The sequence below is a fragment of the Strix aluco genome, chromosome 1 (assembly GCF_031877795.1).
Source record: "Strix aluco isolate bStrAlu1 chromosome 1, bStrAlu1.hap1, whole genome shotgun sequence".
Lineage (NCBI taxonomy): Eukaryota > Metazoa > Chordata > Aves > Strigiformes > Strigidae > Strix > Strix aluco.
In genome coordinates this window covers 23770785-23784266 of record NC_133931.1, presented here as the reverse complement: position 1 = coordinate 23784266, position 13482 = coordinate 23770785, and the positions used below count along the sequence as shown (strand labels likewise).

The 13482-nt window shown below is 37.1% G+C and overlaps 1 protein-coding gene across 11 annotated transcripts in view; it reads left to right on the top strand.

The window, feature by feature from the left end:
* The window catches only part of VPS13B (vacuolar protein sorting 13 homolog B), a 491427-nt gene that overhangs the window by 430172 nt on the left and 47773 nt on the right, over positions 1–13482 (top strand). For all 11 annotated transcript variants that reach the window (XM_074815029.1, XM_074815038.1, XM_074815049.1 and 8 more), the window contains 3 exons: positions 1357–1538; positions 3329–3678; positions 9760–9921. In XM_074815029.1, coding sequence (XP_074671130.1) covers positions 1357–1538; positions 3329–3678; positions 9760–9921 — 694 coding nt within the window. The remainder of the gene's footprint in view (positions 1–1356; positions 1539–3328; positions 3679–9759; positions 9922–13482) is intronic.

Below are 13482 nucleotides of genomic sequence, written 5' to 3'. Positions count from 1 at the left end.
ATCCTTCACAGACCTAATACATTCTTGATATCCTGTCTTGATTCTTTGATAATTATGTAATTTTCGTTGGGTTTTACTGCTACACAATATTGTAATTTATGTCCACAAATCTAAAGTTGGATTTAAGTTCCATAAATAAATACCATACTGACTAGTTACCATAACATAAAATAATACTGATAAAGTTACCTATCCATAGAATTCTACGCATTTGCAGCTGAACTTTTTGAGTACGTAATATATTTTTGCATAATTTTGCAGTAACATGCATGGAATGATGCAAAATTTGGTCCTAAAAGCATAAGACATGTTGCTTTGAAAGCCACTGTTTGAATTTGAAGTTTTGTTTGAATTTAAAATATCTTAAAATGTCAATGAAAATCTATTTACAGTGAAAATAGTAAGTTGACCTTAGTTAATCCTTCGTTAAATTTTATTTTAAAAATAAAAGCAATATTTGACTGAGGATGTGGACATAGTTTTCTTGAATCAGGTCTGTGCTTTTAAATTAAAATTCTTTAGTGCCAAACTGCAAAAGGAGTGAGAATAAGGAACATTAAGGATAGACTTGGCTTAAATTAGAAAGTTTATTTGTACTTCAGTGGTATCTTAGCAACCTATAGAATTGTGATGTAGTGTTAGTTTCTCTCTAGAGACTGAAAGATAATGCTTGAAAATTTGTGGCGTCAGAAGCACGGCTACGAAAAAAAAAATCCAGTGGGGTGGCATTTTAAATGTATAGTTAATATGTAGTTGTTATGTAATAATATTAATTATGTAATTATGTAATACATATTAATATAGTTAATATGTAATAGGTGCTAGTAAAAGGGTCCAGGCTGAGCTTATAACACTTGGAGATTCTTATTAGATGACAACTGTAGTGTGAGAAGGGCAAAGGAAGGAAAGCTTACAGGGACAGGGTTTATGTGGAGAAATAGTTTGATGGTTGTGAACTGGTTTCCTTAAAATTAAATGAAAAAAATTATTCTTTTGACCAGATTAACTTTCAGCTCATTAGCTTTAGTAATGGTACCGTACTCTGTTTAGCTATTTCACCAATTAAAGATACGTGGTATATTTTGATTTTACTTTCTGTAAATATGCTTCACTTCTGTGGTTCGAGTGTTTCAGTTTGTAAATAGAAAGTGCATTGTGATAAAAGCATTGTTGGATTGCAGTCTTGTCTGCTATGTCCTGCTTGGGAAGAAGTACATACAGTAACGTTAGCAGTTAAAAGAAAGTGACAACATTGGCTGTGTCAGAAAACTTAACATGGCACATGGTCAAGTCCTACTGTAAAGCAATAAAATCCTGGAAGTGCTGAACTACCTCTTTGTTGTCTACCTTCTGCAGCTCAGAAAGCGAATCTGGCTCACAAAGCACATGCGATCAGCTTGTAACCCCCACGGCATTAGCAGCCTGTACCAGGGTTGACTCCTGTTTTACTCCTTGGTTTGTGCCATCTCTAAGTGTGTTGGTCCAATTTACTTATTTGGAAGTCCACCTCTGCCATCATCTTGATCAACTAGGTACAGGTATGTACTCCTTTATGTAGAATAGTAAAAGCATATAGTTCATACATGCTACTTAATCGCTGTCTTGCTGTCTGTAGTCCCCATGTCCTCATTCAAATAGGCGTTCTTGAAATAAATTATCACCAACAGCCGCCGGTCGTACAGACTTTAGAGTAAAACTGATGACTTCTGTGCATTGAGAAAGTACATATGGTAGGCAGTGGGGCTAGCTGATCAGCCCCCTTCCTCCCTCCAGAATGGGTAACTGTAGAAGACATCCGTTATTCATAGTCTGATTAGTGACAGCAGGTGCCAGTTCAGTTTTGAGCCATCTTAGTGAATGAACTTGATCTTTTAAATTTTCCAGCATATTAACAGTACTATTAAAATATTTGAAGATTTTGCAACCCCCTTAGTAAGAATTCCATGGAAGAGCTTTGAGAACTGCAGATTTAACTGTTATTTCAATTGTGATCACTTTTGGAGCCACATCTGGTTTTGTTCAGTGCTCTCTGTCATTGTATTAATGGCAAATACATTCCAAGAGATCTTTAGATTATTGTCTGATTTTCAAATGCCAGGAATGCTTTCCATGGAAGATGAGCAAATATCTTAGATAATTCTGACAGGGACAGCTTTCCTCTTGAGTAGTTTTTGTGTTCCTGCAAGTATTAGAATACATTTATTATCAAATCTTACCAAGACTGACACTCAACATCTAGCAAATCATTTCTTGTCTATCTACCACCTCTATCAGTACATAATCTTCCTCACTATTACACTCCAATTCCAGATGCTCAATCTTTAAAATTACACATACTGAAAAAGCAAAAATCAGATTAAAATCAAACCCAGCTGTTTCATTTTTCAACAGCAACTGAGTTTATGCTGATGCTGCTGTTGTTCTTGTTATAGCACCTAAAGGCCTAAGTTTTGGGGCTCTGTTGTGCTATGTTATATGCAAAGGGAGCACAAAACTTATTGTATCCATTATGCTTTTGTAGAATAATAGGGCTTGATCCTGGAAAGTGATGAGTATTTTGGTTCCAAATCTGTAGAGCACTTGAGCATATGCTAATTTTAAGCATGTGAGTAGTTCCAGCAACATAAATAATAACATCAATGGAAATACTCGCATGCTTAATGTTACACAAGTGGTGTACGTGCCTTGCAGTGTCTGCTGCCACAGTGCTCAGCACTTTGCAGGACTGAGACTTGAGTGAACACGATAAAATCTTTTTTATGATATATTTCTCATGCTTTAGTCTCGGGGATACTGTTTTGTTTATTTTCTAGTATTATGGGGTAACATGTCACATCTCAGTGGTCTTGAACTCCATGTAATTAGAGCAAGGACAGTTTTCATTGTGGAGCTTGTTGGCCTGCAGAGTCACGTCAGCAAATATTATATTGCTAATTTTTATTGTATGCATAATGTGCTATGTGTGGAATATTGTATACATCTACTATAGCAAAAAACTCTCACAGAAATATGGTCTCTGCTCCAAATAGGTGGCAATCTGAAGTATTGTGCAGTGTGTAGATAAAGCAGTTTGGTTGGCTGGTCTGTTTACCATGAAAAGATTTTGGTTTGCAGATACTTTTTGTTTGCAGCTGCTATTAATTACAGTTCTATTTTACATCTAATAAACAATGTGAACAGGATTAATTTCAGATTTCAGAAATGTCGACTCTTTTATGAATTTTACTTGTTTTCATTGTATGTACAAGCAGTTAAAACACAATTTACAAAAACGAACAGAATGTGGCAGTGGTGATGTTCTAGTCTTGTTTGTTCTTTTACTTTTCAGCACCACCAAAGTTTCTTCAGCCTTTTTCATCTGATAAGAACATGCCATCTGAACTAGAATACATGATAATTTCCTTTGATGAGCCTCATGTATATCTTCGTCAGTGGAGTGATGAGTCGATGTTCCAGGAGATCCAGTTTTCAACTCAAGCTGACTGTAAACTTCTGGAGTGCCGAAATGTGACTATGCAGAGTGTTGTGAAACCTTTCAAAATCTGGGGACAGATTGCTATTTCCAGCAGCACAGTAGGAAGGCTATTGGACTGCACAATAATGGTGGACCCCATTTTCATCAACTTTGGCCAATATGCACTTCATTCTCTAAATACAGCAATTCAAGCTTGGCAGCAGGTATGCAAATACAATAGTGAGAAAAAATGTAAGCCATTATGATTAATTTAATAGCAAATTAGAATACCATCTGCATTCATTTAAAATATTCCAAGATGTAAAAGATTTAATTTACACTAAAAACTAATAAATTCTGTGTTAGCAATGAAAATTAGGATACAATGAATGCTATATGCAAAGGTAAATGTAGCCAGTACTGCTTGAATTTCAGTGAAACTACATGGATTTATATCAGAATAATTAGAATCTTGATCTTGAAATGCATAATATTCCATTAATTTATGAAAAGGTGAGTGATGCATGATAGGTAAGCACAGCTCAGTCTGAGCGGTAGAGCATATTGTTTCCAGCTACTACTTCCATCCTTATTGAAGTTCCACACTAGTTTCACATTACATTCTGTGCAAGCAGCATTAATGTCTGAAGCCAGTCCCAGTGTAAGGAACCTTGCTTCTGCAATGACCCCTCGAAGGCCGGTAATTCCCTTACTCTACTATAGCCTTGAAATCAAATCATTCTCTTCATCTGCCTGAAGACCTATGTGGAGCCTGGGAATTAATTACCTATCATGGCACTACAATAACAAAGCCCCCAAAAAAGGATAAAGCATCTGTTTTATATCAAAAAATTCTTTTTTAAGGGCATTCCATGGTTTTCTTGTTGCAAAAGGAGATTCATAAAACAAGATCTAGTGTGATTTAAATCTTTACAGCTGGCTCAAATATCAATGTGAACAAAAATCTTTGTAGCTCCAATTTCTGCTTTTTGTCATATTTTGAACAATGCTTTTAATAAAAAACAAACATAGAAAGTATAAGAGAGTCCTTGGTAGGCTGTTTAAACCCAAAATATTTCTGACTTAGTACTAGTCCCTCATCTAAGACATGTGTGGCAACTACTGCAAAATGGCCTTCAGAAAGGTCAGTTTCCTCTTAGGATGGAAAAAAATAAAAAAAGATCTCTCAGACATAGCTATATATATAAATAAAATATGGTGCATAAATATTTAAATGTTTTAAACCACATCACAGTGTGAATGACTGACTGACTACTCTGTGCCTTAAAGGAATATTCTGAGTTGAAAAAATGGAATTGTATATTTGATTAAGTAGAGCCATATGTCGCAGAATATATTGCTGACAGGTACATTCTATGAATAGTTGGTACTGATTTATACATGGATTTGGCAATGTTAACATGAGCCACAGGAGGATATACTTCTGTAATTGTTGCTGTAATTTTCTCGTTTCCTCTCATGTCAAGGGTACTTGCCACCATGTTCTGATGTGGTGGGTATCTAGCCCTGAGTATTCGAGATTAAAAACTTGCATCACTTTGAAATTAGGGAACAGTTAACACACAAGTGGGTTCAAAATGGCTTATTAAATTAATTGTTACCAAGATGTTTTGTATGTGGCTTTACCTCCAGACTGGGGGGATGGCACGCACTGCATGGAGAGGGACTGAATTTCCCAACGATAAGCATTGTTCGATGTTTGCTGTTCACACAAAATACAATATAAATGCTGCCAACTAGAAGCATGAATTTAATAAGCAGGAAAGGTTATTTGAATTCTCCACATATTTTTTACTGGATTAATATCTGAAACAAGTGATGTTGTAGTCAGTGGACGGACAGATGAAGCATGAAACAATTTGGCCCTGCACCTTTAGGTCAAGAGTTCAGGATTAACAGAAGCCTCTGTCAGTGTCTTTGTTTCCTAGATATGGACTGATTTTTTTTGGTTTTTTTGTTTAAGTAATGATGAACATTTTTAAAGTAGATTAAGCCTAAAAAACACCAGGCATACAATTTGCTTTATACTTCTAAGTCACATGCTGAAAATCTGAGAGGATTAGCACTCTTTAAAAACAGTTTCCCCTTTTGACATATTTCACTGTCTAATCTGAAATCCCAGTTTAAATACAAGCAGTAACAGACTAATGCACATCTAAATGCAAAGCTAAAGTAATGGTTTTAATAATCAAATAACTGGGCAGGGAACTTCCAAGATTGTTATTAATTTAGTTTTATTATTTAATAATAACATACAGAGTATGAAGTGAGATAGAAAATGCATTTCTCCTGTGAATGTACGTGGTGGGAGGTGTTTGGTTTTTTCCCCTTTATTTGGACATTTAAGCCTTCACAAATTGTTTTATAGCATTAGTGCTCTGTGGTATCTAGAGACACAGAGTCAGCTGAGAAAACAGCTCCCCAGGTATGGTACTAAGTGAGTATTCCTGGGAAAAAAAAAATTCCTTTGTGGTCTCGCACTGCAAATGTTTTCCTAAACCCCTCAGAAGTTATAAAAGCTCCTGTTTTAAACCTGTTTTAAACCATTAGAACTTCTTTTCCTCAAGGTCTGTGTGGTGCTTAACCTTTCTGTTGGCAGTTGCATAAGTTTTCTTAATGACCTGGGATCAGTCAAAATGACATCTGTGATCACAGTAGTTTCCCCATCTTTCTACCATAAGCACAAAGTACAAAGGAAAAGGGTGCAGAAAATTTGTGTGTAGTTTCGATTTAACTTTCTAGCTGATAAGGTCAAGATACTGCCATGAGCATGAAGTTTAAGCAATCCTCTTAGAGGAATTTTGAGGGAGATAAGAAATTGCTAAAGACTTTCTGTTCAAAAAAAAAAATTACTAGGTACTTGAGAGACAGAGTGTGTACATGTGTGTGTGTGTGTGTGTGTATGAAAGAGAGAAGGATTGCACGCGTCTTTGATAGCTTGGGAAGTGCACAGAAAATAACTTTGTGCATATAAAGAGTCCTAGGCTTTTATGGGGTTTTTTTCCAGAACCAGAGATGCTTTGAAATAGCTGTGAGCTGAGATGTGAGCAGAAAGTCCTCAGACAGGGAAAGCTCAGTGACTTACTATTATGTGGGATGTTTTTCCTTCTCTGAATAGAATTCACAAAGTATTTGAAAGGCCAATAAAGGAGAGACACTTTCCAGGCCCCTCAGAGACAAAAAAACAGCTGAAAAATGATCTAAAGAGGGGCAGGAAATTGTCCCCCAGGAACTGACCCTAATCTGTATCTGATTCAGGCTGTTGATCTTTTGCTGATTCTTTAGATTTGCTGTTTTAATTCAGAGAGGGATTTTTTTTCCCTAATCCACACTAAGGTGTTTTCAGCTCCTGGAGTTATCATTCAGCCCTTCAGCATCATTGCCATACAAATGGTCCAGTTCTATTTGTTTTTATTATGTCTGGTTTCTCTACACTCTCTTCTATCAATCAAGATTTCCTCACTCCATCCTTTTGCTGATTTTTTTTTTTTTTTTGGTCCCTTTCTGCTTGCCCTAGAAGCTTCTACTGTCAGACTTCAGCAGCAAATTTGGGATCCAGTTCTCTGCAGTGGGTGCAGGGATCTGCTGCAGCTCTCCAGGGACCAAGAAGCATGGGTGGTAGTCTGTCTGGGAAAAATCTCTTGCATTTACTGCAAGGAGAATAAGAGTTACCTAGAACCCTGCCTATACAGAGTGTAGTTGCCATACTGAGCTAAAGCACACCCAAGCTTCCTTGATGATCCTTTAGTCAGCTGTTATTATTAAGACTTGAGGCATCAGTAGGTCTCTCTTGAACCTGTCAGCATGGAACAATGCCTTATTATGCAAATCTTAGTGTTTCCTTGGTTAAAACTTTGTAACTGTTATAAAATTGAGCTTAAAATACTTCTTTTCCTTAACTTTGTAAAGCATTGCTGTTAAAAGCAGTGGATTTTAGTAGCAAATCTGGCATTTAAGACTGATGATTAATGGCAGTCATTCATCAGCACCAAAATGTGTGCAAGTCTATTAATAATCCCTGATGGGATAACATTCCCCCAGTACAATTTAGGAGTTCTATGCATGCCAAAAACTTGCTAGATTCTCTTTTCTCTCTGGAAGATGCAAGAACCTACGGTTTGTGTTAACTTACTTGAAACTGAGTTAGTTAGTCGGTTAGTCAAGTAAAGAGAAGGAAGTTCATCATCTTCTGGTGTTGTTCTTCCAGTCTCTGCATAATCATCATGAAAAAGTATTAGGGTAAAAAAAAAAAATTTCTTAAATTCCCCTGGGGTTATATCTAGGTTTGACTATAACAACATGCTGAGCTCTATGGATAGTAAATCCTCCCTTTTAAAAAGAACATTTTGCAAAGCTGTAACAGGAAAATATATATATTTGTGGTAGACTTATGGGTATGTGGGTATGGCATCTTGACAGTGAGAAGTCATAGATCCACCACTAGAAAATGCCAAAATAAATTCTGCACTCTGAAGTGGCACTGTAAATGTCAGCCTTTAGGCATACCCAAGTCTGCTACTGAATGCAATACAGACATACTGCTCTGTAATGAGTTTTACTGCTTTGAAAAAGTGAGATTTTGATTATGCTTGCATGACTCTTGTTTCACAGAAGATACCTGATGTTATGCAGAAGAATTAATGAGATTTGGAGAGAAGCTTGAATCTAAATATTCTCATGCTTAAATACTCCTAGGGTGAATAATTTTTTACACTAACGCTCCCATCCAACCATTCTGACATTCAGTCACAAAAGGAATTGCAACCTGCCTGTAGAGGTGCACCTTAGGTTCTTCTGAAGTTAATAGCGGTAGTGAACATGCATTCAAGGATGCTAAATTGGGCATACCTTGCACTTTTCAGAAAATCTGTTCCACATGTATCACCCAGCAATGTGCTACAAGCAATGTACCAAACTGTTTTTTATGGATAACTAAGGATCCATAGGGATCTATGAGGAAATATTTTTCTCTCTCCTTGTTTGATCTCAGAATTTCTGCAAGCTTCCAGGCACATTGTTATCAAAGAACTAGAGACCCATATGATCATAGACAGAGGAGGTACTAGCTTCATTATGTCTGTTTAAAAGGTCCACTGAGAGAGCAAGGAGGGAAAACAGAATCAGCTCTCAAAGACCATGGAGGTCCCATAAGTTAGAGAAAACGTCATGGGAAGAAAGGATGAGAAAGGAGCAGCTGGGCTATATTGTGTAGAGAAGGGAACCAACCAACAATAAAGCATTGTCAAAAGCGTGTGCTAGGAAATATGGGTCAAAAAGAGGTAACAAAAAGCACAAGAAGATTAATTCTTTGTGTTAATACCCATTAAACTGCATGAAGACTATCCAAATGTTACTTTCTTGGAGTAACTGTTATGGTTGCTAAATAGCTGCTTGTAAGTGGAAGGTGCCAGCCCAGTAGTGACTAGGACAGAAATATGAGAGATGATCTCCAAATCAAATTGTCAGTCACACTTTGACCTCTCCTGTACAGGGGATTATAGTTCATGCATTCAGGGGTGGAAGACCTGTAGCTCTGGTAATTTTTATGACTAACATATAGTCTCATTGTGTCAACAGAGTGACAAGCAGCCAGATGAAAAGCAGAAAGAGAGGGATGGAAGGATGCTGCAGGCAGGAGGAAAAGTATTGTAAAATCTAAAATACTTTAAAAACCCATTATAATATTTGATTTTTCCTATTAGACTGTCAAATTGCATGATGCATTTTCAAACTAGCCTCATGGAGCTGTGAAAATACTCTCCCTATGTCTCCTGCTTTTTCTTCAGTTTTTAAGTGTTGTGGTATCAGGAGAGAGAGAGTTGTCTGCTGCTGACCCACAGCAACATTTCAAAGTAGAAGCAGCAGCTGGGGAAGAGGAAGTGCAGCCTGTTGTCCTGAGATCAGTCGTCAAGTATGGAGAAGTCTCTTCATGCCTCTCTGCTCTGCCTATAGTGCCCCATCTGCCCTATGTGACATGTCATTTCCCACTGAATTTAATTCCATTGAAGTCTTTTACATAAGTTAGGAAATCTAGTTTTTATTGTAGTTTTAAATCTTTAAGATTTGCATTACAGAAACATAAAGTAAAATATGTTAAGTCTTAGGATATATTTTGTCAACCCAAACACCAGTTTTTGCAGAGAGTAGAGAACTAGGAGACCAAAGCTAATGGCAAGAGATCTTGAAGCATTTCTGTGTTGTAACAGTCGCCACTGGGCAGACAGCTGCCAAATGTCTTGCAATTAATCTGATGTTTGCTGGCTTTCATATCCCTTTTCTTTCAGAACCAATGCCCTGAGGCAGAGGAGTTGGTCTTCAGCCATTTTGTGATCTGTAATGATACACAAGAGACACTGCGTTTTGGCCAGGTGGATACTGATGAAAATATTTTGCTGGCTAGTCTCCACAGTCACCAGTACAGCTGGCGCTCTCACAAGTCCCCACAGGTATGTCAGAAACAGCCCTTCAAATGCAGCGATTGCCAAAGCTGACTGGTGGCTTTATGCGTTAAGTCTTTGGTTTTCTCTGTGGTCTCAACTATCTCTAATGCTACAGTTCCTTCAGGAGTCACACACTGGGGCTGCATCAGAGAGAAAAGGTAAACAGAGAGTGAGGAAAGCCAGAAGTGTTTAGAAGTTACTCAAGGGTAGAACGGGATGTGCACAACCGCTTTTTGTAAAACTGAGCGGTTGTGGAAACTGAAGCTTCTGAAAAAAAGCAAAAGAAGGTTGCTTGCCAGGTTTTTATAACTAAGTGATCAGTGTCTGTTTTCTGTGATGTACATTAGAGGTTTGGGGAATTTTTTTAATGAATTGTTTTTACCAGAAGCATCTGTTCACTGAAATTGTTTGCAGAACAGGGTCAAACTGGACAAATCTCTCAACGCAGCATGTGCTTGCATTAGAAAAGATTTGAAATTGTTAGAAACACCCCACTTATATAGTTTAAATAATGCAGTTTCTGTTTCTCGGGTGTTTTTTTAAGGATAAACACTGAAACTGAAATAAAATATTTTAAAATTATCAACAGGAAATATTTCAATGAAACCATGTTGTTGGTTTTCTTGAGTGGTGGTGAAAAATGGACTTTTCATCTTGATTCAAGACAGGGCAAGAATTTAAATCTTAAAAAAAGTGTTTACGAGACAGCAAAGTCATTTCTTCTCTCTTTTTAATATATACCCAGCTCCTGCTGAGTGGGAGACTAGAGACCTGTGCCACCCCACTTGCTGAGCAGCAGTCCTGTGCTGAAGAGTTCCTAAAATTTTTACACATCCTAGGAGAAATGTAGTGGGTGGGGGTTCCTAACTCCTCTAGAGCCCTGGAAAATACCAGCCTTAGCATGTGAGAAGGAAGGTGAAATTTGGATGGTAAGTCTAAACAGGAGCTGTGCCCACTTTCACTGCTGCCAAGTTTCAAGTTTCACTGGGAAACAGAGATGGCAAATTTACTGTGTTTTTCGTTCATATGTCAGTTGGTGGATATGCAAAACTACTGAGTTTTACATGAATGCCGTAATCTGTGCAGAGCAAATTCAGCCAGAGTAAACAGTTGCAGTTGACACTGAAGTCAAGGCATAAGTTAAGAAGAAGGCAGACTAATAAAGGACTGTCTCACCCCAGTGACAGAGGAGTTGTTATAAATGCTGTGTGCTGTAATAGTGCACAGAGGTGGACCTTTGGAGACTTAAGAAAGATTGGAGTACTGGATGTCCCTTGTCATGTTTTCAAAAAGGACATATGTTTTCTCATACAAGCAAAACACCTGTGATGCCCCAGCCCACGGGCAAGCAATCCAAATGGGTGACTGTGCCCTGTGCAGTTGGGCAAGTGTCAGATTGTGAGACAGGATCCCCACTCATTAGGTGACAGGACTCGCACTTGAGTTATGATTGACATAACTCCCTCCGGTTGTGTGAGGTAGAAAGAACAAGCAGGCTTATAGAAAGCTAGCTAAATGTGACCTATATTTCATAACCAATTATCACTTGCTTTTGTGGCAACCACCCCAAAAAATCATTTAAACCTTTTCATAAACACATGGGAAAAGAAGGAAATGTTTAAAGCAATTATAAATAAAACCAGAATTAAGTAAGTCTTTCCTCTTATCAATTTTCTTACCCATTTTCTGGTTACTTACATAAAATTATTCAGTTGGGAGAATCCTCTTTTTAACTGTCATTCTAGATAGTTCTATTAATGGTGTAGTTCTGATGATGGTGTATTTCTAATTATGGTGTATTTCCAGTAATGCTGCAAACTGGAAAGAGTTTTGAAAATGAGGATTATCTCAAGCAAAGTGAAAAGTAGAAGAGTTAAAATTGTAGCTTGTTACTGATACTTTCTGTCCATTGCAGCTGAGCTGCTAAAGACCACCAGCACAACATGTGGCATTAGCCATCCAACACCTGGAGAACTTAAATATTAAAACATTGATCTTCAGCTTTTCCTTTCAGTCACAGACTTTAGCAGTGCAAAACATTCCATTTTCATGGCCGTTATGTAAGTTTTTTATTAAATGAAAAATAGAAGTGCAGGATGAAAGGTGGAAACCTCCAGCAGAAAACCAAATCACACATTAGAGAGTGGGTGAGGTGACAGATTCATTTTTCAGATATTCACTCTTCAGCTGAAAGTTGGTGATGTCAAAGGGTTTCCCCATTATGTTTTGCTCTCATCAGATTCAGATTCACTGAAGAATTGGGCTGATAAACAATCGTGAGTGTCATGTTGGATTCCCATGTCCCAGGAGATGGCAAAGCTAACAGCTCACTCCTCCTGACTCAACCACACTGCTGGCCAGCAGGCTCTTCTAGTGGGGGGGCTATACCTCCCTTATCCCAGCCCTTGGAATAAGTTCAAGAATATTTCTGCTCTTTTAAGATTTTTCAACAGCTATCTCTTGCTGGGAGATTTAGAGACCAAAAAAACAGCACTGAGGTAATTTCACTGAAAATATATGGAAGCACAGGCTTTCTGCACACTGTTGAGATAGAAGCAAATTTTCTTTACAAAGATCAGAGAATCTTGTCATCCATCTGTAGTCTTTGTTCATTTTGTTAATGCTAAATACAAATCACCGTAAATTTAGCATGCTTCAGAATGGCAATTCATCTAAATAGTCTAAACAGCACAATCCTTTTAGATCATACAAAAGAAATTTGTTTAAATATTATTACAAAAGTTGTTGTGTAAATTTTTTCAATGATTAATACAAATCCTTGAAATGAAAATGACAACTCAATTAAGACATCAGGTTGTCCTGTTATTCTGTGGCACTTTTCTAATTGTTTCCATGCAAAACTATCCAACAGCTTGTAATCCAGAGGTCAGAATAATGCCCAAGCATGGACAAACCCTCTGAGTGTCATATTCATGGAATGCTAGATGACTTCATAGTTATGAAATTATTTCATTTCTCATGATAATTCCCGACTTGCCAAGTTAGTGAATTTTAAGAACTCTGAGAGCAGATTGTAAGATAAATGTGAAATAATCCATACTTCTGGAGTCAGGGACTTCCCTCCAGGCATTAGTTCATACTTGACTTACTTGACTTACTCTTGGGGATAAAATGAGTTAGGACAAGGTCTTAGATACCACATTCTCTTACTGGGAAAGAAAACCAACTTGCACAACTTCGGCTGGCTCATGTTTCTTGTTACACAGGCACTAAGAAGCAGCGGTTGCCATGAAATACTTTATTTAACCTCTGCAAAATGTTTTTTTAGTATGGCAAGGCAGTTCAGTTAAATGAAAATAAATAGTTTTAAAAGGATTGTATTTCTTTTACATTCACATCAATAAAATTCTCCATTTTTCTTTTGCTAATTAAGCATAGTGAGATGCAGTAATTGCCAATTTAAATTATTTAAAACAATTAAATATATATACCTAAAACAAGTTATTTTTGTAGTATTTATATAATGCTTTGTTTACATTTAGAATTAATTTTAATATTAATGAAGCTACTATAGGCTATAATTAAAAATTGTTCAACTCTTTCATG